The 26,479-nt window shown below is 42.6% G+C and overlaps 2 protein-coding genes across 5 annotated transcripts in view; one reads left to right on the top strand and one right to left on the bottom strand.

The window, feature by feature from the left end:
• The window catches only part of ZBED1 (zinc finger BED-type containing 1), a 53,267-nt gene extending 51,078 nt beyond the window's left edge, over positions 1 to 2,189 (bottom strand). For both annotated transcript variants that reach the window (XM_048324015.1, XM_048324032.1), the window contains exon 1: positions 1,684 to 2,189. The gene's annotated coding sequence lies outside the window, so the exon portion shown is untranslated. The remainder of the gene's footprint in view (positions 1 to 1,683) is intronic.
• Positions 1,516 to 24,556, top strand: LOC125335990 (OTU domain-containing protein 7A-like). Of its 3 annotated transcripts, none has more exons than XM_048324065.1 (3): positions 1,516 to 1,716; positions 10,734 to 10,833; positions 23,905 to 24,556. In XM_048324065.1, the coding sequence occupies exons 1-3, from the start codon at positions 1,522 to 1,524 to the stop codon at positions 24,069 to 24,071; spliced, it is 462 nt and encodes a 153-aa protein (XP_048180022.1). In that variant the 5' UTR covers positions 1,516 to 1,521; the 3' UTR covers positions 24,072 to 24,556. The 3 variants fall into 3 exon arrangements, 2 of the variants coding, with proteins under 2 accessions (XP_048180022.1, XP_048180028.1); XM_048324071.1 differs by lacking the exon at positions 1,516 to 1,716 and adding an exon at positions 2,376 to 2,761; XR_007207622.1 differs by lacking the exon at positions 10,734 to 10,833.
• Positions 24,557 to 26,479: the final 1,923 nt, after the last annotated feature.

Genomic DNA, 26,479 nt, shown 5'->3' with positions numbered 1-26,479 from the left:
GAGGGGGAAAAAAAAAAAAAAGATGAAGAGGACTTGGAGGTTGTTTTATTTCCACATAATTATATGCATAAGGGAAACAGAGCTATAGCCATTTTTAAATGTGTAAGAGTTTCCCCCTCCTCCTCTCTCTTCCCTTGCTGTTCAGAGCTGTTGAGTAACAGACATTTCAGAGCGTGCATGGGGAAGTAAACAAATGCATTGCTACTGTAGTTGCAGGGCAAGGAAACATTGATGTCACTGCTGTTATAATCACATTAGTAGCGTGTGTTAACGGTAATGTCATGTTTGATCAACTAGTCAGGTGAAGAGCCCTACGAAATACAAACGGAACAGAAGCACAAACCAAAATGGCAAGAGAATCGACTTCCGAACAGTTTCCTCCACGTACAGAGCCCTGTTGCAAAGGTGAGCTTTCGGTCAGCAGTACTCAATGTCAAATTATCCAGAATCACACGATTACACTTTGCAGTTGGCTAGGTCCCTGTTCGCCGGCTTTAAATGTGAATTTGATTTTTCTCCTATTCCCCACTGGGTACACGCACCCACACGCTGCAGCATCCGAATACATCCCGCCAGGGATAACGCATGCAGCTAGAGTTTGCTCCTATTCCTGACAGCTTGTCTGTCAAGGACAGAAACAGTTACAGCCCAAGTGTTTGGGACCATTTATCTTTCAGCAGGTCTTTTCCACTTTCAACACAATGTGTTGCTGTCTCTCTGCTTCAGCACAGGGTATTCAGTACAACCAAACAATAAGAGCAGAAACAGCCAACAACAAATTCTCTCAGGTGGGAAAACGGCTGGGCAAGGTACATCCCCTCTTGTGTCCCAACACGGTCAGCACATACACGGTCATCAATTGTGTACTTTTTATCAACATTTTCTGAAATTGCCCACCTTCAGCACGTAAGGGATAACCCTTGAGCGTTAACCCTTTTAGAGAGAGTAGGACATAGGAAATGCAGTGTCAGTGAGACCAGACAAAGAGCGCTACCATCCAGAACTTCCCATGCACATTCTTCTGTCATCTTCCCCACTTCCTTCCGTCAACCTGGCCCTAGAAAGGAGAAACTCACCCTGCTTTACATCCCCTCACCGAAGTCTGCCTGCTGGCACTGGCCGGATACCTGACGTCTTTTCCTTCCTTCATTGTCTGTAACTTCCCGATTTGCCCCCGGGCTGATGAAGCATTGACTTTCCCCCATCCCCTGGGCTCACGTTTTAGGTCTGCCTGGCGGCGCAGCCACCGCCTGCATACCAATGTGGGGCCGCAAAGGCAGCGCGGCGGCCGCCCTCCGGCACCCGCACCGGCACCCGCGCCCGGCCGCTCCCGCGGGCGCGCTGCCTTTTGCGCGTTGTCACCTCGAAAAATTTAAAGCGGGGGGACACGGGGACGGGGGCAGGCAAAATTTATCCCGGCCAGCAGGACAGGTCCTGCATGTCCCCAAGGGACACGCATGCCTGCGTGCAGCAGGCACTCAGGCACGCACATCCACTAGTGTGTGTGTACGCGGCGTGTGTATGGAGCGCCTGTGCCACATCCATGTGCGTGCGTGTGCGAGTGCGTGTGTGTTTGTGAGTGCGAGGGGAGGGCAGCGGAGCGGGAGGGCAGCGGAGCGGGAGGGAGGGAGGCAGCCCCGCCGCACCCGCGCATCCCCCGCGCCGCGGAGAGCGGAGACTCACCGGGTCACCCTGGTCTCTGAAGGTCAAGCTCAGGTTGGTTTCTTGATCGCAGTTGTCCTCCGGGCTCTTTCGGCTTGGTCCTTCGTTCGCTTTTTTTTTTTTTTTTTTTTTCTTTTTTTTCCTCTTTTCTTTCCTTCCCCTTCTCTTCCTCTGCTCGGCCGCGGTGGCGGCGGCTGCCGCCCGGAGGAGCTCCCGCTGCCGCTGCCGCTCCCGGCCCCGCGGGGTGAATCCCGGCTCCTAAGCCCTGGCCCCGCGGCGCCGCTCAGATCCCATGGTCGCAATCCACATCGCGGCAGATGTACCACAGAATCACGTAGAGGATCAGCAGGATGGCGAAGATGAACAAAGCCACCAGGATAGCCTTGGTCACCGGAGAGATGAGGGACTGCATGTCACCCGCGGACCGCCGCCGAGGACAGACGACTCGAGAACTACACGGGGGCAGCGAGCGCGGACGGATCCCGCGGCCCCGCCGCCGCCCCCGCCGCCGCCGCCGCCAGCGACCCGGCGGGCACCGGCGGCTGGCGCCGAGCCGGTGGCGGAGTGCCGGGGGCTGCCTCGCTCAGCGCCCCCGCTGCGGCGCTCGGGCGGGCACGGCGGCTCCCGGGCGGGCGGGACGGGGCGGCGCGCACGGACAGCTCGGCGCGGCGGGGCGCCCGGCCATGGGCTCCGCGGCCCCGCCGCGGCTTCAAGCCCGCCCTGCGGCGGCGGCGGAGTGGGGCCGGGCGCCGGCAAACTTAGGCGCGGGGGCGGCCCATGGGGGACAGGTGTCAAGCGCCCGGTTGCCCTGCAGGTCTCCGACGAAAGCCATCCACGGAGGAGGGAAAGTTGCGGGCGGGACGCGGCGGGCGCCGCCGCCCCCGGCCCCAGGGGGAGCGTGCGGGGGCAGAGGGAGCAGCGGGCAGCCCGGCCGCGGCAGTCTGGGACCGCGCCGGCCGGCGTGTTCCGCCCAGCCGAGGTGTTCCCTCCCCTCCCAGCCGCTCGCCCCCTCCTCCCTCCTCCTCCGTCGCCGCCGACGCCTCCTGCGGCCCCCCCGCCTCCCGTCGCCGCCGCGTCGCGGGGGAGCCCCGCAGCCCGGGTGAGTGCTGTGGTTGTAACTGCAGAGGGGTGCGAGGGAACGGGATTTCCTTTCCCCGTCTACCCCCTCCGCCCGCACTTGGCATCTCCATCGCCCACATTCCCCATCAGAGACCGACCTGGAGCGGGGCTCGGCGGCAGGGAGGACGTTTTCTAAGCAGAAAGGTCACTCCTCCCCACCTCCGGTAAATAAAGGGGTTTTTTTAATTCAGGCAGGTCGGCATGGGTCACAGCCTGCCAAGTTTCCCCCAGCATCTCTGTGGCCTTTGGCACATGTACCAAAGGTGCACCAGGACAGATAGCGTGAAAATAGGACAGGAAGATGGAAATTGGATGAAAGAGCATCGCTTGCTTATTCACCCCCAGCAGTAGCTCTGGTTTAGCTTTCAACTCACCCCCGAGTTCCGTAGCGCCAGAAGTGCCCGTGTAGCGGCACATCACATGCACACCAACCTTGGCACTCAGCGCCTGAAGTGTGCCCAGACTCCTGCCTGCCTGCCCGGCACAGCTGACCAGGACCAGGCTTTCGGGCCAGGAGCCAGGTGCCCCAAGACCAGCCCTGTGCTGAGAGACAACCAGAGATGCAGGCACCCTTCCCTCAGGTCACCCAAGCAGGTGGCTGGCGAGGGCACCCTTGGTGCAACACAGGCTGCTCACATGGCGTGAGCTGCTTCTGGTACAATGCAAGGACTTGTCACCTTTGATCTATAGTGGGGACAGACCAGGTGCATCTTCACAGAATGTGCTTGCTGGATTTCAGTTCTGAGTGCAGTTATATCAAAAATACAGAAACACAGAAGAGCGTCATTGAACCATGTAAGAAAGGGCTTAAAGAAACCTTGAGACACCGTCCCCTAAGAAGGACAAGAGCAACTTTATCAAGAGGGAGAAGGAAAGACTAAAACTTCAATATATAAAAAGTGGATAAATGAAGGATAATCAAATTTGAGAGGAAGAAGGTAAGATACTGCTATACAGGCATTCCAGGCATAAATACTCTAGAGGAAAAACTGTTATTAATGCCGAGCATGGGGATTTAAGATGGAGTGGAAAGAAAGTAGGAAAGAGAAATATTAGGATCTTAAATTAGGAGGTCTCCGATACAGTGAAATGTCTAAAAGGTATGACATAATATCTCTAAAGCATGTGTTGCAGGACACATTACTCAGTTTTTCAGAAAAGCTCAGCTTTTTTGTGCAGGAGGAATGGTTGGCTCTTTAGGGATACCCACCACAGCACTTCTGTCTGTAATGCTTTAGTTCCTCATCTGCAGTATTCAGATGGCCATTTTTCCCACCTTTTTCCTTTGATATGAACACCTTCCCCTGCAAGATTTTCACTGAACCTTTTTTATCTTTTGAAATTATTACATCTTGTTTAGAGCTGTAGTGCCACCAGGGTGTCAGTACCAAGTTCATACAATGCAGCTTGGACTCCAGACACCAACTGTGCTCATTAGTTTATCATTTCCAGTTCAAAAGAGTGATAGATTCTGGACGCAGATGGATGGGTTCTTGTGTCCAATTCTTTGAGACAAATGCTTTCTAATCCACTTGCCGGACATTAGTATTTCCTTTGTAGAAAGGTGTCATTCCACATAGAGTAGTGCTTCAGCTGATTCTCACACTCAAGCATTTGTGCATTGCCATCAACCTTCCTTGGCTTGTCAGCTCTGGATAAAGTGGTACCAAACCTGGCAGTGCCAGACACAGCAGTAGCAATGGCAAGGGATGGCTGATAACCTCCGTACTTGTCAGCATGAGAAGCAAAATAATGCACCATCATTTCTGAAACCAAAATGTGATTGATTGTATAACGTGCAATCTGTTCTGAACCGGTTTTAAAATCTGTTTGTTTAATTTGCATGTACTTATGCACGAGGGCATCCCTGAGTAATTAAAAATATATAGCATCTCCGTGTTTGATGTTCTGTCACTGGTGGAGCCTGAGCCAACACAGAAATCACAAGTTAAACAACAAATATATTGCCAAAGCTGTCCTTAGTTAAGAAAGCTGATTTAAACAAGGAAGTAAACATAAAAACCATCTTAGTTTTCAGATGTCTTATTAGTAAGCAGCAGGGAAGAAGGAAATCAATCTTTGCCAAGTGAAGAGAGATAACAGTGACAGAAAAATCATTTTAATTTCCACCTAGTAAGCTGATATTAAACAGGAATACTAATACATGCAGCTTTTAGTTTTCTCTTTCTCGATTCCCTTTGAAAATGTGCTGCAGCAAATACACATTTGCAAGGAAGAACATGCACAAAAGATGGGTAAAAAGACCCACAGCCACATCATAATGCAGGCAGCTTTAAATGCCCAAATTAAATCCAGTGCTAAGGTGCGGGATGCTTATGCGACGTAGATGGCACAAGGAGACCTGGCTGTTTCTCGTTAATTTCACCAGCAATCCTAGCCAAAATGAAGTTATCCTTGCTCCCTGTTGGCTCTCCAATCCTCCTGCCAGGATGTTTATTCAGACCTGCTAAAATCTGTTGGAAAGGCAGGGTCAGTTTTATATCCCCAGGCTTGGACAGTCTGTGTCACCCTAGATTCCACTAATGGGAGCAAATCCTGTCGACTCATGGTACATCCCTGGCCTGGGAGGAGATCCGAAGCCACTGGATTCCCGGGAGAGGGCTGCAGTGTTTGTGAAGGAAACAACCAGTGGTGTGTGCTGGTGGATAAGGCTTGTACAGACAGAGATTGCTGCTTGGAGAAGTTGTAACTATTAATCTTCTCTCACTGTAACCCCAAAATTGGCAGCAATGCAAAACAAATGTGTTTCTCTCTTTCTGTAAGGACAGGGGCAGACTGGGCAGGACACTGATGAGTTGAGGTTGAAATAAATCAATGAAAACATCTAACAAGCCTAATCCCTTTATTTTTTTTAGGGTAGTTACTTTTGCATATAATTTCAGGGGTGTCAGTGAAAGGCTTGTGATTGACACTGGTGTTAGCTGGAGGCAATTCTGGTGCAGACAGTCAAACACAGACTGATCATTTCTTAATATGATCTCTTATTGCATGCCCAGTTTCCAATGGCTTCACAGGAGTTTTAAATGCAAGAAAAATATAAGGAGACATTTTCTGGTTTATTAAAATGATTTCCAGACTTACAGAACAATTCCTTGGAGAATGAGTGTCAGAAACATGTCTAAGATGCCCAGCGAATGCACATAGCCAACTGTTCCTGGAATGTGTCTGCATTGAAGAGGGTCCCACATGTTAGAAACACTAAAGGCAATTGTGAACTAACAGGCTTGAGAGCAGCAGTTTGTCTGGCATTGCTGCACAATGCTCAGTGCATGTTAATTTACCCCAACTCTCAGTCTATTATCTTAAAAATGGATATATTCAGTAGTTTTTGATGTAGTTGTTTTATTACTCACTAACTTCAACAAAACCAGAATTTTGCCTAGTTACAAGAAAGTACAGTTAAATTAGTGAAAAATTGAGTCTAATCTACTAAAATAATACTTGAATGTGAGCAGAAACAAAGGAAAACACATTGTTTAAGGGACTGATGTGCTTTTCAGAGCCTTCCACCTCTATAGCATCTTTCAAATCATTTCCAAGCCAGAAGTGATGGAATAACTGCCTGGCAGCTACCTCTGTAGCTTTAGTGATTTTTCTGAGTGGATATATGTCTATATCATAAAAAACACTGATGCGAGTGGCAGTAATTAGATTGGACAAATCCATAGATTACATGTCAGGCTTCAAGTATTGCTTTTTAGGCCAAAATGCTCTGTTGCCGAGACCGTATCTGTTTTGTGAATTAGAAGAGGATTATCAACCATCTCACATTTCATGATGATGGACACAACATAAAAGCCTGGGTAGACATGAACATGCAGCGTGAAGAGCAAACAAACAGAACAAATCTCCCTCTCAAAAGAGTGAGTGAGAAAACAAGATCTGAGTTATCAGATACATTAATTAATGGACCTCCCTTTGGTCAGCTATTTGGATGAACCAAAGTAATGAGAAAAATCATAGGAGTTCATAACCCATATGCATTATTCAGAAGATGCAGTTTAATATAAGGGGGTGTAAGAGTTTACAGTTTGGAGAAATTCACAGCAAGGAGAGGTATGAAATAATGGTCATTTATGGGGAGAAGAAAAAGCACTTATTGGCCACAGAAAAGAACAGATTAACTGAGTATTCGTCACAACACAGTTCTGAAAAAAATTGTTCTTTATAGAATGCTTGAGAGTAGAAATGCAGGCTGGAGACAGGAGTTACATATTGTCAGGCTGCATCATGTCAGTAATACCCTCCTGGGGTACTGGAGTTCCACTTTCCAGGTTAGAGTGTTTGGGAAAAGAAAAGCAAGAAAAAGCAACTAAAATTACTCAAGGCTGTAAGAATGGAATCTTTATCAAATCAAAGCTTCAAATTGGGGCAGAAAATCAGGTAGCTCTACTTTCCCAAACTCTCTTGAAGCTACTGATATGAGCCCTCCTCTGTTTTCAGGGGACATAACAGCAGAGGATGGACAGATCTGTTTGCCTTTGGGTTTACTTAGAGGCCCTCTGGGCCTCTCTTAGGGCATCTGGCTTATGGCACAGGCAATTTCATTTGGGGTAGTGTTTGTGCTATTCCCTCACACACTACTGGCTGCTCCTGATCCAAACTCATCCCAGAAAAAGAGGGAAGATGGTTTGTGTGATGATGCAGGAACTGGCACGGCCTGGCCGTAGGGACCATACTCACTGTATTCCCCAGGCTGAATTTCATCCTGCAGCTAGCTGAGGTTGTTTTTGATGCCAGCTGGATTTATTCTTGATGCCATTGTCTGCTACAGTGACTTGGGGTTTCTGAGAGACCACGAGTGTCCCTGTGGTTATGCAGTGGGGTTGAGACTTGGGAAAGCTCAGTCCCACTCCTGCCTGTGGCACTGCTTTGCTATCCAGGTTTGGGTGATTTACTTAATTCTTCTGTCCAGGAGGAGTAGAAAGTGGATGTGATTGCGCTGCTGTATTGTTGTGAATGTAACTGTGAAATACTGCATGTTCTTGAATATCATCCTTTTTCAGATATCAGCCAACTGTTACTGCATCTTAGGGAGAGTAACATGTGATTTGACAGGTACACTTCCCTGACGAGAAAAGTCAAGCTGTTTAGAGAATGAAGGTACTCCTAAAATTGCCACTTGCACAAACCCCAGCTGCACTTTTGTTCTTCAATTTTATCAACAGGAATTTGAAAACCTGGAATAAACTCAGCAAGCAATTTAAGAAAAAGGAGGTTCAAAGGAGTTATCTCTGACCTAATTGTCCATGAATGCTTTTGATACATGTCTTTTGGATCAGAGGACAGAAGAGAGCTTGTGTTAGGCACGTGTCTATCCTAAGAGGTAGCTAATATGGCTCAGCTATGTTACCATCAGATTTCAAAAGAGAAATCTGATGAAATTTTAATGCCTTCTCCTTCCTACCTGGTACAATGGTGGAGAAGTCTATAAAAATATTTGGTTTTGTTTGACTCTTTTCAAATATGCTAACCAGGTTTTTTGTTTTTTTTTTTTTTTTTCATTTAGTGCAGGGAGAGAGAAGTATACCAATTAATTAGACCCTTCCCTTCCCTTCCCTTCCTTTCCCTTCCCTTCCCTTCCCTTCCCTTCCCTTCCCTTCCCTTCCCTTCCCTTCCCCTTAGCTCATCCTGTACACTCCTACACGAACATCTTATAAATACCTTGGATCATGGATTTTTTATTTGCACTGAACTGAAATCTGTCCTTTTGTATCATATATTTGGAATGAAAAATCTCTACTGGAAACCAAACCCGAGGTGAACTATTTGGAAAACACCTAGGAGCTGCCTGACATCATACTGAGTTCAGTGGAAGAGCTGGGGGAAAAGATTTCTTTTGGTTTTGCATGTAGCTTTAGAGAATCCCTAATGAGTTAAAGATTTGGATATTGGACATTAAAACAGAATCCTTTCAACTTTAAATCATCTTCTTTAGCCAGTGACCACAGAACTGGACTTTAGGACTGATAGTTCCACTCACCCAACCATTAGATACACAATTTTGCTCTGATGGAGATTGGCTCCAACAATCAAGCTGTCATTTAAAGAGAAGAAGGATGTCCTGAAAAAGAGTGATAGCTCATGTGCAGTGTGAAAGAGATCGATATGCCTAGCAAAAGGCTCTATCCTGGGTCTGCTTGAAAGATGAGGAACAATGTATTCTGCAGGGAGTTGAACTAGTTTTCTATCTATCTCTTGATAGTAGTAAAGAGACATTAGACATGGTCACTGTTAAATGCTGTTACCCTTTAATGGCATTTGGATTTTCCTCTGTAGATTTTTCTTTCTGCAGGAGTCACATGTTTATGTTCAACTTGCTCCTCTGTTTCCGTGCCATAAGAAGTCAAACTGGCCAGCTAAGAGAAATGAATCCAAAGCTTGCTTGAGGAGCAGGTTAATACCTCTGGTTTGATGGGTGCTGGCAATATTTTGTGCTTTCTTCACTGTGTAGCAGAGTGGCGTTGGTGTCCCCTCATCAGGGCCCCCATTGCTTTGAGCATTTTTTCTAAGAGCTAGCAAAAGGCAGCCTGTGTTTGGAGTACAATCAGAGAAAAGCCAAAACGTGTGTGCAACAAATAAGGCATTGGGAAAAGTAGGTCAGGGCTGGTCATGACAGAACCACTTGTTTAAGCAAATGGGCAGGATTACCAGGTTTTGAACAGATCAGTCCTGAGTGAAACATTTAACTTGGCTGAGAAGCTTTGTTTATCACGGCGTCTCAGGATCCTCTCAAAGCACCTATGTTTACTAGCAGATGCCCAGACATTGACAGGATGAAGCTTTAATGAAGTTTAGGAGGAGGTGGAGACTGTTACTAAATAGGAGACTGAATTTATTCAGAGCAAATAAAAGTTTGGTTTTAAGAAGTGTAATGAATTCAGCTAATTCAACTTATTCCCACATAACTACTAGCAGAAATTTCTAACATCCAATAACCTGTTGTGAGACTGGGAGAAAATATTTTTTTGATGGTCTAAAGAAGCCTTTCAAATTCAAGTTTGACCCAAGTATAGCACTCAGAATGCCAGATCTGTCTTTAAGGATTTTATTATTTTTCCTCCTCATTGCTATAGGCTGCACTGTGCTGCAGTAGGGGTGTGTTTTCTGAAACAGATATTAAAAAAGAAACCATATAGGGATGCACAGTACAAGTACTGAGCACTTTTCCAAAAGCATAGGCAAAGAAGTCAAGAAAAGTGGATTTATGTTCACTTCAAAGCACCATGCCTGATTATCAGGTGAAAAAAAGAAAGATAATGGTGCAGCATGATCAGTAACAGATGAGGATTTTGGCTGTGTAAATGCTATTTTCCTATCAAGATCACACTGTCTCCCTTCTGAGCCCAGAGCATGTGCACTGGCTGTCTTCTCAGGCTCTCCCTTTCAAAGGGGCAGCTCAGCTCCGGTGCATGGGTCAGATGCAAGCTGGGGAGATACATCCAGAAGGTTTGCGTGCCTGCAGCCTCCTGAGCAGTAACATCCCACCATTCCTCACCAGCATTTTACGAAAGAAGCACAGTTTGCTGCACAGCAGAACTTATCACCTAGATTTTGACAAAGCTAGTCACAATAGCTTGGCACTTTTAATTGAACTTTATGGAAATCTCGGTAGTTAAGTTTGCCTGTCTGTCTTTTAACCATACTGTACTTTAGGGAAATACTTCATCATGGAAAAGAGAATATTCTTACCCCTTCAAGGGCATGGATGCTGGAAAGCAGGAGGGGAATTAAGGGGGAATATAGTGGATTGTTGAGAATTTTCTGCTGTAAAAACTTCCAAGGAAAAATATTAATCTGCTAAAAACAAGCTCCTGGTGGAAAAACTTCAGAACTGGAAAGAGCATTTTGGTTTACACTGGGAAAATGGCCATGTTGGTTCTGCCATCCCTAGCCAGATGAATCTTACCAGCTGTGCTCTCTGCCCACAGGATTTTATCAGAGGCTCGCTGTGGGGCTCCAGAATGCTTCAGTTCTCCACCGTCTTGACCCTTCTCCTGCTTTTTTCTCTCTGGTATCTAGCCAAGCAGGGTAAGACTGCCATAACCTACATTCCCACTCTTGAAGTTTAAATCATCTCTTTGTGTAATGTCACCTTACCTTGAAGTATAGTTCAATGGGCAGAGGTGGAATGCATCAGAATTGGGTTCAGTTTCCTACTCTGCCCTGGGCTCCATGGATAATGCTAAAGAAGTCACATGGCCTGAAGACATCAAATAGGGATAATAATAACTCCCTCCATTAGAGGTAAGGGTCTCAGGATAAGCACAGTAGAGGCTATGAGTAGCCATATATGACCAAGAATGGAGCATATCAAAGCACAGATATGTATTGTCATCAGAAAGAGGAACAGCTCCAGGGACAAGAGCTTGAAAACTGCCTACCTATGCTGTAGTCATTAAAACCATCCTGAAGGCAGGCAAGGGAAAGTTAAAAATAAGATGTGCTCCTGATGCTTTGGGGTTTTGTGCCTTCTGCATTTGAAACAAGTTGTGGAAGCTACAGCTGCAAACAGCGGAAGCAGTGTTCTTTGCCCGGTACGACCAGAACAATCGTGCTCCATGGTGTCTGTGCCAAGAAGGAAAGGCCAGATCTGACCTGTGACCCCTTTCTAATGTCAGTGGTAGGTGCCTGTGGAAAAAATTAAAAGCTTAAAAGATATTCCTTGTCAGTAAACATTCCTCTGAGGAATTGTGCAGAGCAGAATATGGAAGTGAGGGAGAAAGCTTCAGTGTTGGGGACAGACACCTTCCTACGTTGCAGCAGTCCGCAATACTATGAGAAGATTTCTTTTTACACTGGTGAAGCAAATCTACAGTAGTGTGTAAAAGTAAAGCCTGCCAAATATTGAGGCCAACTGATTTCAACACAAAAATGAAGCTGCTAGTTCTCATGTCTCATGGGCACTGAATATTTTTTGTTTTAGCACAATGTGCTAAATGGTGGTTTTGGTACAATAGAGTACAGGTTTTAAAAAGTCTGAATATGGATCAGACTTTCCGACTGTTCAAGTGTCTGCAGAAGATTTTGTTGCAAAATCTGGAACCAGACATGATATTCAAACATGAAATACAAACCACCTTCCAGCATCATACCTCAGAAGTCATTAAATGATCGTATTTTTGTATCAAGGATAAATTTAGGAGATAGGCTAAACTTTACTGAAATTGTCAGTTACAAATGTATCATGTTTGCCTTCATAAAAGATAAAACTAGCAAGATTTAATCACAGTTTAATTGATTAAATTAAGTTAATCATTTCTCTTAACTAAGGTGTAGAGTCTAACAGGAAACAGTTCAGACTCTTTCCTTCCGTATATCTCTGGACAATCTCTGCTAATTTCCTTTATAACATTTCTTACATTTTTCCCATTTTGTCAAAAACAGGAATTTATTTGGCAAAAGTATTGACATTTCTAAGTTACTGCACATAACAAACAAGTGGTATGAGAGCCAAGAGTCTTGAAAATATGTATCCAACATTCTGTCCTTTGCTCATACAGTGCTTTACACAGGATTATTTTCATCCTTTCCCTAGTGTAGGAATTGGGAGACCTGCTCTGAAACTTTGCAAGATCAAAACAAGAGTAGAAGCTAGAATGGGAAAGCGGCAGAAAATCAGGTTGCAAACACTTTACAATTTTGGTTTGATTTATGCCCTTGCATTTGCATGACAACATTTTCACCTGAATCCTGCACCATTAATGTCAGTGAACTTCTATCATTAATGGTCAGGAACTTGCTAGAATGTTCTGATTTTTATATTTTGCTCTTAAATTCTTTATCTGCTCTTCTTCCCTGTTCCATAGCTATTTCTCTGTTGATCTGGTTGTTTATGTTGAGACCAGTGATGCAGCATTCAGCTACCTCCAAAGTTTGCAGCTTGATCTCGGTAATGTGTTAAGCTAATGAAAACCTAGTTGTAGAGGCAGGTTGCTGAGTAACAGTAGTTTTGAAAACATGTAATAAGATTTCTACTTGGACACTAGTGAATTCTATCAAGAAAAGAGAGATCTCGGCAGGGAAAAATACCCGCATAGTACCAGTAATTCCTAAGGGTGCCTGCTGGGTTGTTTTTTTCATTCATTTCTTCCTGTCTGAGAGCTCCACCTAATGGAATTGGAAGGAAGGTATCAGCCTTTCAGATTTCCATTAAAATCCCTCTCCTTACTTCCATGCTGTTGTTCGCGTGTTGCCAGGATGGAGTGTGGGAGGAGGTGCATCCTTTGACTTTTGGAGTAAAGTACAATTAGTGAACAGGAATTCTGTACTATGAAATCTCCTTTTTTAGTATTTCAGGGTTTGAACATACTGCAATTTCTATAAAGGCAAATTTAATGTAGTTAAACTAAATGTCTCTGAATTTTTGCACTCAGTTTGCTTAGCTGCAAGATCTGTTATCTTGCACAGTCAGGGCTTCTTAACTGTGCATACCACTACTGCATAACACTGCAGCACTTTTCAGGGGTACAAAATAAATAGCTTGCAAGATCAAGGTCAGAATCTGCAGAGAGAATAAATGAGACCATAGGACAACTCATATTCACACAAACTGAGGAGAGAATGCTATTGTTGCTGCTCTGAAGACATTGGTGGCAGAGTATTCCCAAAGATGGCATTTCTGCCATCAGTATTACCCCTGCAGAAATAATGAATGAGTGCCCCTTCCCTCTGCCCTCACTGAAGTCATGTATAATCATAAAAATCATGAACCTAGCTTTTATATTATATTGATTCCAGATCTTCAATTTTTTATTTTTGCTGCAATAATGTTTTCAAGCTTTTCTTTGCAATAGGGAGGGGGGTAGATATTTTCCCTTTTTGCAGTGAAAGCTGAGATCCTCACAGTAAGCAAGATACTTTAGTATCCAAGACCTGAGGGACATGATGTAGAACATCATCAAACCTGCAACCTATAAAACCCAAGACAACTGTGTGTAATATTTTTAATATCTTAATCCCATTACTGACAAGCTGTTATTTTGCCTCAGCACAGAGACTTAAATCAAACAGAAGATGTAACACGGTCAGCAAGAAAAGCAAAGCAGAATGAATCCTTGAAAATGCAATGAGGATGCTGTTTGTTGAGAAATACGGTTTCCTGATACCTGTCAGAAAAAGAACATTTTACTCTTCCAAGTATATAAGCCAAGGGATGCTACGTTAGAAGGAGGGCTGTGGGTGCTGACAGGTGTCCAAGGAAAGAGAGAGAAAAGGCCATCAGCAGACAGGCAGTTCTACAGATGTTGAGAGAGAGCAGCTGAGTCAGATGCTCTGTATTCAAGGTTGTAATGAATGGCTGGAGGTCAGGTAAAGGGAAATATATCCAGACAATTCTGACGCTTTAAATACCATGTCAGTATGCCAGGACTCACACAGTAGTATTATTATTGTATCGATACTGTTACAAATATTGTATTATAAGCCATGGTAAACTGCCTCAATTCAAGAAGGAAAGAAGCACTCCAATAAAATCCCTCCGTGACTTGGTAGAAAAGGTAAAGAGGGCACACTATTGCAAATTTCAACTTATGAATGAAACTACTTGATTCTGAGGATGTACAAGAGGGAATAGACTGTGGAAAATGGTAAGCTCACTGTGGGAAGATGACAACTAAAATTAGAGAAAACTGGGAAGTTGTATTTAAATTCTAATGAAAGTTATAACAGTACAGAAATTATAGGGTGAAATGCAATTGCTACTTCCTGGATGGAATGTGGTTGGCATGCATGAAACCTTTTCCACATTGACTCCCCACACATTCAACCTGCAACCTTAGGCATGTGCTGAGAGGGATGAAATGGAGGGTAGAGCATCGTGGAGACATCTCAGCCAGGCTCTGTAGTAATCCTTGCAGGGATTACTACTCGATGGTACCATGTAGCCAGTGAAGTGCACAGCACCTGCCAGCCAGGGGACACAGGAGCAGCTGTGTTGCTGCTGAACCATCAACTGTGGCAAAATCGCTCTCCTCAGATGAACTTGGTTCATTATAATCTCATTGTAATATTAACACATACCTCCAAGGTGTGCCCACCTCCAAGGTATGATCACCCCTCACTGGGTATGTGCTGAATATTTTACTGACCATAGAGCATGGTGCTAAAAACACCAAGGCTGTGGGTTTGAGGCCTGTATGTGTAAGAGCTGGACTCAATGATCCGTCTGGATTCCAACTCAGAACATTCTGCTATTCTGGAATTTAAGAGCAAATTGAGAGAATTTTACACCAATCAGTAACAAAAGTATGTATGACTGGTGTCACTTAAGCTCCACCCAAAATGTAAAGAAATAGTTAACAATGAGAAGAAATTATGGAAGACTCTACCATAACTTTTGAGATCAGCTGACAAGGCTGAGCCTGTCTTCTTCTCCACAGGAACGCCTATTGGATAAGAAGAAACTTACTCTATATGTGCTGAATGATTATCTCAAAATAGCTTTCACTGGTGATTACAGCTTGTCTGTCTATTGCTTTAAATTTGGTTTTTGCTATCAACTGCAATCTTCTAAACTTAGCTTTTCACAATTTTCTATTATCAGATTGTTTATTGATAAAGTGTGTTATTCCATAAACTGTTCAGTGTGTGTCCTTCAAGGGTGCTAGCAGTCATACTTGATAGAAGTGGGGACATCCAGGAGGGGGTTCCCATTCCTAAATTGTTGTAAAGGATTCAGCTCTGATTCGTTGTCAGCGCATGCCCCTGAGCAAGTCAATCGAACTGTCCTCCAATACAGCACACTGATCAGTGGAGTCCCCATAATGGGACACTGGTAGACTGGGTAGGAACAAGGGTCTCAGCTTTCCTGGGGCACCCACAGACCAAAAAAACCATAGAGGGGTGAAGGAAACCCCCCTTTTATGTGACATTCACATACTTGCCCTAAAGAATGTATCATGCTGCCACTGCTGGTGTCAGAATAATGGTTGTAGGGACCGCTGGGGTGATCCACATGGGTATTTCTACATCCCTGTTAAATCCTGTGTTTGTTCCTGGGGATAAGTGCAGAAATAAGGCTTTGTTCTGGAGGCCTTCCTTATGTGTCTGTGTAAATTTGTACTGCTCTGAGAAACTCAGAAATGACACATATGGCCATGCTTACACTTTTAATGTGGTGAAGAAAAAACATAAGGGTGTGAGTTTCCCAGAACACCACTCCTCGTGATTGGTGATTGCTTCTTGCCTCAGGCTGGAGCTAGGAGAGGCTGCTCCCGAAAAGCTGTGAGGAAACAAAAGGCTACAGGTACTACAAGCTTTCTTCTTGGCAAGGAGGCATAGCCAATTCCTAGAAACGAGCAAGCTGACACCTACTTCTAGCAATAGACAAATTTTAAGTCATCCTGTGCCTAAAGTCTATGTAACATCTCATGTTTCAGTTCTGGTACATTCTGATTTGCCAAGTGGACACTCAAGAGCAATACCACAAATAATAATATTTCATTCAACAGTGTTTCCTATATTAAATGGAAACTGAAACATGCTGTGGGAAATGGAATGCTTTTTTAAATGAAACTTTGTATCAATTCAGCTACAAGGCATCTTAGACTGTGATAGTCTAATTTCTGGATTATTTTATTCCTTACATAGAGCAACAATGACTGAGCTTCACTTCATTAACTTTATGTGTCTGCAGTATTGTGACCATGTCTGAAGCACATCTGAACTCCCTTTGCTATCCATGGAGGGAAATAAGCACTTTCTGGTGTACCACCCATTTTAGAAAGCAACTTTAGCATGAGGTGTGTTGCTTTGTAGAAAAGGCCTTTTCATTACACAATAAATGGAGTCTAGGCAGCTAATTCAGATGTTTATGTCCAGCCTTGGTCTGATGAATCATGCTCCTGATGCCTACACTAGAGTGCCATGTGCATTTGGAAGAACAGCATGACTGTTTCAGGTGGCTGACTTCCAGTTCAGTATTACTGAGAAGCCATAGAATAAAGCAGTCTCTGCTTGGGAGGAAAAAACCCGTGAGAGGTCTGGAAAGAAGCAATGGTGAATAAAATTTTCTGAGATTTACTTCTCAGTTGTTCCACTGCCCAACCCCGTGACTTCTACTGCCAACAACAGCTGCTTCATGAGGCACCACGGTCAGGCTCATCCTTCTGTCCTGGCCCAAAAGTTCCCCAAGGTGCAGTGAAGTTCTTATCCTGTCAGCTCTGTGGGGTTTCCCCCCAAGTGGAATGTGCAGAGAAATTTTTGTAGGACAGACAGTATGGTTGACTGCAATATGAGGCTGATTCAGTGCTCCAGCTAAAGTCCCATAGGGCATATGTTAAAATTGGCAGATGATGCAGAACTCATTCCATGTGATTCCTGCCATAGCTAATACTTCAAAGTAGCTGATTTCTGCTATGTCATATGCCTTTTTTTTCATGCATTTCCTGCTTCACTCCTTTTCCCTGCTGCAGCTCCTTCTTGCCTCAATGTTTGCTTTTCTTCACTGTACTGTATCACTGCTGGGCCTATGCATCATTTATGTGGTAGCTGTGTTTTTTGGGGTTGTGCTGCAATAGAGAGACAGTATCTGAAAAATGGGATTCAGCAGCAGTGCAAAGATACAGCTTTTCATGGATCTCAAAAAAAGGATTGTATAAGATGCACTGATCTTTTTACCTGCTTTTATTCTGCCAAGGATCTAAAATCAGTAAATGCTGCAACCGTTACTTAAGAAAGAGGAAATTAATACAAATGTGAAGTCAACTGAGTTGTAAAGATCAGACTCATTCTTTCATCTTTGCGAAAATTGTTCATACACTGTTGATGGACATGAAAGTAGTTTAGCTGTACTGCTGCCTCTAAAGCTTCAGCTACACTAGTAAGTTAAATATGCAGAGGATTATTCTCTGCCAGGGGCCAACTGACCGTGAAAACCTGCACCTTTTGAGCTTGCAGACATTGACAGCAGCATGGTTACTTGCACACAGTGTATCTGGACTGATCAACAGCCTGTGCTGACCCCTGAGCCATGCATTCAAATTCTTTGGGCATCTCTCAGGCTAAAACAGTGACCTGAAACATTTTAAAAGCTTGAAAACACATTCTCAAGGTGTGTTTAGTGTGAACTGCCCACACATGGCCTCAATGTCCAGCCCAGTGTGACTGTCATCCGAGTGTTCTGCTGCAGGGTGAGGTGGTAAAGGGGTGTTTGGCAGTAAGCAATCATGGGGAAAATAAAACTGTGTGGAAACTATGCTGAATCCTGAAAGTGACTTTTATTGTTACTGTTTTAATCTTGGTATTCAGCTCATGAGTTATCATTAATTCAAAATTTATGAAAATTGAAACTTTATAAACAAGTGACACTTCAAACTGAAGAACAAATTGTTAACATTTCTTTTGTAGTGATTAATTCTATAAAATTTTAAATCTTAAAAAAACTATAAAAGTCCTGTGATAAAATTTATAAGGATATGGGAATATCTGCAAAAAACTATGAACAATTGGTAGATTGTTCTGCCAATTACTTATGGAAATATGTATTCCATAAATATGGAAGTATGTTTGGTATTATATATCTGCTCACATGAATATTTTTTGCATAAACTTAGAATTGGAAAAATCTTGTGATTAAACTGATTAAAAGTAACATTACTGCAACACACTTCTGTTAGAATAATTTCTTTTTTCTAAGTCAATAGCTTGTAGGCTGATCTATTTATTTCTTTAGGGAGTATCAACTGTGCCAAAGACAAAAACTGTCTGCTCTGAGAAGTTAAATTATTTCCCTGGCTAAAGTCCAGAGACAATATTGTTCTGTTTGAAATACGCAGGCAGATTGGTGAGATCTATGCACCGCCCCTCTTCAACTTCACAATGTGAACATCTCTAGGGAGAAGTCCAAAGGCTTTTGTATGTGAACACAGGGAGAGAATAGTCCTACATACCATCCCATGAGGACTGAAGTGGTGATTTTGGAGCTGTATACTGTCTCAACCTGCCAAATTTGACTTATAATACATTTCAGAAGGTCACCTGTGAAAGAGTTCAAAGTAGGAAAATGAAAACAAATCATAGTCAAAAATAAATCAATTTGGAGAAAACTGAGGATTCTCCCACTTCCTTGCCAAATTAAAAGATGAAAAAAAAAAATTACTTCTGTCTGGTCAAATGAAACATCCTTCATTTAGAAGAAAAGATTTCATTTGTTTCTGTGAAATTTCTGGGGGAAACAAAGGGATTTTTATTAAAAACAGAAGTAAACATCAAAATCAGCAATCTAAGGTGCTATAATACAGGCATATTAACTGGAACACAGAAGTGATTGAATGAATCAGGTGATTTGTCCTTGTGGCGGTTATTAATATGCATAAGGTCTGACATTCTTTCCATGCTGCAGTGCAGGCTACTTTGAAGTTTCTTAAATTTCCCACTGCCATGTATTTCTTAACCAGAAGCAAATCTGTTCTTTGAGATGAACCTCTATGATTCTATGAAATCGATGTTTCTTTTCCTGCCAATGTAGCACATTATGAAACACCACTGAAGAACTCACTTTACTACCATTACCTTCAGAAGCATGTCTTCCACTGACTTTACTGAGAGCAAGATGGGTATTGCTACAGAATACAATATTTTCCTATGAAACCAAGATCTGTGCTGACTTCAGTGGAAAATTTTCCTGCTAATGGAGCATAGGATTGAGTAAGATGATTGTGTTTTTCACCTCGATGAAAATAGAAATGATGGAATTGCTTTCCTTAGCTCATCTTTTGTAAATAATTTGCTATACTGCAATGATATTTACTTTGGGAGTATAATTTAGTAGGCCAGAAATTGTGAAATGTAAATATTAGAGCCTAACAATCTGATTTAGTTTGAATGTGTGACAGCAATTGGTTAAGTTCTTCCAACCCCCTGGATGCACCAGGAGTGCTTTTACTTAAACTTAGTCTAAAAAAACAAGTCTGGTTTTGTAGACACATAATTTTAGTAGCTAGAAAATTATTAGATATTATTCATACCATCATTTGAATCTTTCTTAGCTGGAGGATAAGATTATGGGTTCATATTCTGTATTTGTGCTTGAAAGTTATTTGTTAATATTTTATGTTTATTAATAGACCAATAAGAACTTCTGTACTGTGCAATATTTGTATGGTGTTCTTAGAAGAGGTTTCTAATTAGACATGATGCAAATACTTCTTGTTCCTGCCTGAACATTAAAGAGAACAGCAAAATTTGGGGAAAAAACCCCAAACAAAACACTGATAAGGGATCAACCCTACATGGTATATGGTCCTCTACTGTAGAAGCCTTCAAGAAGAGAATTTCATAGGGAAACTCATGAGATTTCACCAGTGGCTTTAATAGATTTAGAGAAAAGCCCACAGCAAACCCTGCTGGAAGACACAGAGAGAGGAGCCCAGGCAGCTTTTCTGAGTCTGCCATCACATCTCTTCCTGCTCCCAGCACCTGCTGGAGGTAGAACTCCTGAGGTGCTGGTCAATCATACACAGCGTCTCAAGTCACAGAGAGAAGGGAGGGCTCCAGAGCCCAGCTGCCCACTGTGGTGCTGACCTGGGTGGCACATTTCCCAGCAGCAACGGAGCCCCTTTCTCTCTCAGGGGGAACTTTGGGCCAGAGCAGCTCTTGCAGCAGAGTCCCTCGGGCTGCAGCAGCATCACTGCATAGAGCAGCTGCTGCACATGTTGGTGGTAATTCAGTTCTGCAGAATACTCTGGTCTTAACCAAACTATTTTTGCAATCCACGCACTGGGTCTAAATGGAAGATGGCTGTGGCTTTGCTGCAGTGGATGGCAACTGCCAACATAGAGAAAGGAGGGTTTCTGTGTTTCTGGGACTGTGTTTCAGGGTCACGGGTTTTCAGCTTCAGCCCAGCTGGGCATTCTAGTTTTAATGCAAAAGCACTTAGATTCAATTAGGCCAAACTATAGGAAATCATTAAGAGCTCAAAGATTTCTAAATTAGATCTAGCTGAAGGGTGAAATGTACATTTTCACATAGCAGGCACAGCGTCTGCCAGGGGAGGTCTGGCAGGGCCGTTCCAGCTCCCTGCCATGTGACAGAGGGAAGAGAACTTTAGCTGGCTTGAGGCATTATATAAGATCAAAAATAGGGTTAGAATGAAATAACAATTACAAAGTGCTAATTGAATCGTGGGCACAGTGACTGCTGGAGCTAATTAGAAAGGGACAGGGATGTGTGTGCACCAGTCTCTCACTCAGGAAGGGATTTGCCCCAGTTCAGGTTCTTCGCATCACTTGATTTCCACTCAAAGCAGCTACTGGCAGACAGAGAGGTGTTTGGCTAATACAATTTCCCATCTAGGCATTTTAACATAGAACACTTGAAGGAGACAAGGGCTTAACAACATGCAGTATTCTCCCATGACAGATTATTCAGTTTAAAACTGATTTTTTGCAATTTAGTGCCAGGCAAATGAGAATTGTCCTGCAATTGTACATAGGCATGGCAAAGCTTGAATGCTTCTAAGACAAAAAAAACACAAAGCAAAAAGCTTGTTGGCCAAGTAAAAATTAAAGAATATTAACAACAAAATTAGATAATGTTGTCAGCTATATCCAGTATGAAGAATTAAGCTTCCCTTCTTTTTTTTATACATTTATTAGGTATTGATTCATTTCCATATAGTGTAGTATACCTTGAACAACAAAATCAAAAGCACTGCAAAACTCATTTTTACCTTTCTGAAGCTTATTATGCTTTTGTGCTTCTTATAATGTAGATACTGTAAAAGAATCATATGCTATTATGGATGATTTATTCATACTTTTCTTTAAAAAGGGAGAAAATGGCTGTGTTACCATTGAAATTTTTGGCTTTTTTTGCTATTCTTCTGTGTTGTCATTTTATCATGAAGTAGAGCAGACAAAGCCACTTGCTAAATAACAACACCTCTCTCTCCTAAAAGCAGGAAATGGGAGGAAGGAGAGCTTGCATTAGAGGGCTGGCTACTGAGGAAAAAATAAATCACAGCACAACTTCACCCACTGTTACTCAGTGTGAAATTAAAGTAAGATCCTTCACAATTTCTTGGCTTCAGAAACATGTATACCTACTTAAGTATTATGTGTACTTAGGTACGCACAAAACTGAAGCATGTGTTATGTCCCACTGCCTGAGACCTGTAGAATCAATGGATACTGACACTGACTTGGAAGGGGACAAAAGTGGGAGGAATTTTGCCCACTTGTACCATTAACTCTCTGAGTTTTCCAGTTTAGTAATGTGAAAAATGTTAGAGCAGGAACACACTACATACTTATTAACCATTTATACAATTTCTACCAATTAATTTGCTTCCAAGCATCACAGCTCTCCTTTTTTTTTTTTAGTGTATTAGCCATAATTATAATTGATTTTCATTGCCCCTTCTGTAAATCATGCTTACAAAAAAATAAGGAACTTACTGTTATCTTCATGTTGAAGTTATGTGAGTGGAGATCGCTGGTAAAAGGGGTGCTAGGAATTCATGAGAGGGATGACAAAGTGACAGAATGGCACTGATATATTTGCTAACTCAGTTTTTATTTCCATTGGTTCTTGTAAATATCAAATCTGTATAAATTGTTAAGTCAATATTGTAGAGAAAAACCACTGGGCAGCTCAAGGAAAAATGAGAACAGTTTCTATCATTTCCCGATTTAACATAGAACCAATCTATTGCAGCTCTTCCCAGGAAAAGAGTATGTTATAATGATGCAAAAATGATGTCAGAGACATAAGCAGAATGAAATCTTCTAGATATGTGTCTTTAACAGCACCTAGGAGCCAAGCCATAGACTGAACTGTGACTTGGGATCTGTACAGTTTGAAGACTGCTCCTAACCAAAGAATTTAGGAAATGTATATGGTAGAGGAGATACAGCAAGGCTGTTAGACTGAAATAGGCCTTTTTATGCAATGCCTTGTGAGACAAGCATGTGTAAGACACATTTTTTTGACCATGTTAGGCCAAAAAGAGACAACAAAAGAACACACAAGTCTGAGAAGACAGGGATGGTGTAATGAACAGATGCTGCTTCGTGCAGGAGAAAGGAACCTCGTCTGCATATGGCTCCGTGCCTGAAGACTGAAGAGCAGGTCCTAAATGCACAGGCCACTCTGACTGTTTCCTACAAGAATTTTAGGAATCTTTCTAAAAGAATAAAAGTAAAGCACATTTTCTTTAGCAAGTTTATCTTAGGAAATTAAATAATGGTAGAAATTCAAGCGTCATCAAAATAGCTCAGCATAATTAGCTACCTCGAGACCTTCAGAATTTATTTGCTTGCCTATCACAATTTCCAGAAAGATAGGAGAAAAAACAGACTTCTCTAGGCTGACTCAAGCAATGCTAAGTAGAGGAAATGTTAGGCAGAAGTGCAATTACATACATGATCATATTACTCCAAATATATATTGATTAAGAATATGTAAAGTTAGAACAGGAGATCAAACCAGGCCAACAAAATGAAACAAAAATTTGCTAATTTCCTTATATGCTTGTACGAGTTAAAGATTTCCTTTCTGTCCTATCAGAGAAACAAAGAAAAATAATTTTCTTAATTGATTTAATCACTGCATTTACAGGTTAGGATTTTAAAGCTCATAATTTTTCTTACAAGCTGAACAAGGGATTGTTGATTTTATGGGCCCAGTTCATTTGTACCCTGTCATAATCTCTTGCCAATTTATTTTCCTATAATGTTAATGCCATCCTATGTACTCCAAGCAGTGAGCTCAGTAGCTGTGGCAAGATCCTGGAACATTATCCTACAGGTGAAGCATTTTCCAGTTGGATTTTTAAGGACAAACGAAGCTTCCAATCTTGGATGAGGTTTTACTGAGCTCCCCTAGATGGCACTCTGTATGGATACTACTAAGACTGCCGCAGTAAATCTTTCTCCACCTCAGCTTTATGTATTTTGCCAACCAATTACTCCAAAGTCATTGTAAAGTGAGGGTGGAAATACAATTTCCATCTTCAGAAGCAGTAAAAGATAAAGCCAAGGGGGGAAAAGTAATATTCACAGTGCTTTGTGCACCAAATGGGGTTGGAAAGTTCTGCTTCTAGGGTCATAATCACATCATCACTGATTGTTCTTTTCTTTTTTTGATCTTTGTTTTTTTTAGAGGTGATCCCTTTTGTGCCATCTTGCCACTGGCATAACTACAACATGAATGGCTCTGTTTTTGCAGCAATCTCACAAGCTGGAAGAAAGCAACTCGCTAACAGAAGTTTCATGCCACCATTGAGTGTCTTGTTTGGAACTATAATACTAACAGAGAAGGATGCTTGATTTCTTGTTTCTGACACTTCACCAGCTCCAGGAGGGATTTTTTCTTTGGTGGTGAAGGTGCTAGACTTTTACAAATCCCCTCTTCTTCATTTTTCTACCATCTTCTGAATGCCTAGCTTGCAAGTGGCATGCCAGGACAGCATACTTCCAGTCTAAAGGATTAAAAAAGGAAGACTGTTTTTCTGTTCAGCCTGAATTTTGAGCATAACCTAGAGGAATATGTGTGAGACTGTAAATGCTTCCCCCTGACCACTTGGCTGTACCTCCTGGTGCCTGAGTGCATATCCTGAATATGGTGGCTGTTGGGGGACAGGTGGGCTGCAGGATGAGGTGCTACCCTCAAAACCCTTGCTCATAAAAGTGTAGTCTGCAAAATGCTTTCGTAGCTTAAAAATGCAGCTTGCTCGTGATTAAAATTTTGTAGCCAGACACAGCATGTAAAAATTCTAGGCTTATTTTCATTAATACATTCTATGAAAACAAAACTGAATGGTTATGTTCGGTGTCTGCTTTATCTTTTATTCAAAACAGGACACAGCAACTAATGAGAAAAGGAATGAAACAGAGCTACCATTTCAAGGAAAAATCTAAACAAATCCTAATTTGCAAATAACTTTCACCCAATGTCATGCTGTGAACTAGAAAGAAACACAAGAGAAGAGAAATCAACAACATACAATCACAGAATCACCAATGTTGGAAGAGACCTTTAAGATCATCAAGTTCAACCATCAACCCAGCACCACCACTGCAGCCCCTAAACCAGTAAACCATCACCCAGCACCAGACCCGGGCACTGCTCAAACACCTCCAGGAATGGTGACTCCACCACCTGCCTGGACAATGCCTGTCTCAGCCCAATGCCATTTCCTCTGTTCCTCTCACTGCAGGCACAGTAGAACAGACCGGCCCCCACCTCACCACACTCTCCATTCAGGTGGTTATAGAGAGTGATGAGGTCTCCATGAGTCAGACCCTCCTCACAAGACATATTCTCTAATCCTTTCATGAGCCTTGCTGCCCTTTGCTGGACAGTCTCCAGCACCTCAGTGTCCTTTTTTACAGTGAGATAAAAAAGAACTGAATGCAGTATGTGAGGTGCTGCCTCACCAATGCTGAGTACAGGGGGATGATCCCTTCCTTAGTCCTGCTGGCCACACTCTTGGTACAAACAACAGTTTGTATAAGCAACAATTATTTGCCATAATCTTGAAAATAAAGGTGCTAGGAGGACAATCCCATTATGAAAGAGTGAAAGGTGTAAGAAAGTTTGAATTTTGAAGTCACTGTCAACAATTTTACCAAAACAAGAAAAAAAAATACTGTCTCAAGGCCTGAGCAGAATCTTTAGGAGTCCAGAGAGCTGACCCACATGTCTGAGATTGGGTTCATCATGGCAAGGTGCCTTACTCCTGGTCCTCTGACCAGAACTTTTCATTGCCCAGGGGACTGTTAGTTATCATGGGTTATTCTGGGATGGATTTTTCATGGTTGTTTGCATACAACAAGGACAAGTCTTTCTAATTTCTCAAGCAATTGCTAAGTATCTTTTTAAAACTCTTCCACTTGCAGGTCCTGACACTGAGAACCACTAGGAATCATTGAAGGCTTTTGCCAAAATGGGGAAGGAATGCAACAGAAAACAATGGGGTTTAAGGTACACATAGTTACACAAGCAAGGCCCTTGAAGTCAAAGAAATGAAAAAAACCACCACATGAATAATACTGTCATTCTATAACCCCTCCCAGATTCAAAGGTTTGCCCTCAGTTGTTTGAGTCAGTAAACAGGCTCTCAAGATCCAGCCACTGAAAATGAAAACTAGTGCAGTGGTGTGTTTAAAAGCAGCTTGTGTATTGAACCTGATCAGCCTATTTATCCTCTTTATCACTTGCAGAAAACCCAACTGCTGTCTCTTGAGAGGCAAATAATTTAGACTGTGTCTAGGAGAGCTGCGATCTAAGATAAATGGCTGTCATCAGAGTGATAGAGTGACACATACGAGTGGTGGAGCCTCATGATGGCAGTCTGATTGCTAGTTTGGCATCTCGTATTATCTGTGCTAGCATAAGAACAAATTTCTATAAATACGTGGTAGAAAGGGTGCAATTTGTTCTTCATATAATACCTTTTTTATGCTCTAGTGGAGCCAACTGAGTCACTGAAGTATCAGCACACTGTTACAGTGCTTTTTAAAGAAGTATTCCCACAGAATCTGGAATTGTGTATGTCTCTAATTATTTTATCATCAACATTTGTAAGTCAGTATTAGCACCTTGCTTCTTGCAAACTGCAGCTTAAACCCAAGAGCTAATATAAGGTGCTCTCAAAAAATCAGGCTGCAGAGGATTCAGGCTGGACTTTCCAAAACAGTGGGAAGATTTTCCCTGAGTTCCTCTGCATCTCAAT

The sequence above is a fragment of the Corvus hawaiiensis genome, chromosome 2 (genome assembly GCF_020740725.1).
Source record: "Corvus hawaiiensis isolate bCorHaw1 chromosome 2, bCorHaw1.pri.cur, whole genome shotgun sequence".
Taxonomy (NCBI): Eukaryota; Metazoa; Chordata; class Aves; order Passeriformes; family Corvidae; genus Corvus; species Corvus hawaiiensis.
Note: the sequence above shows the minus strand (reverse complement) of the source record. Positions and strands in the feature narration are given on the sequence as shown.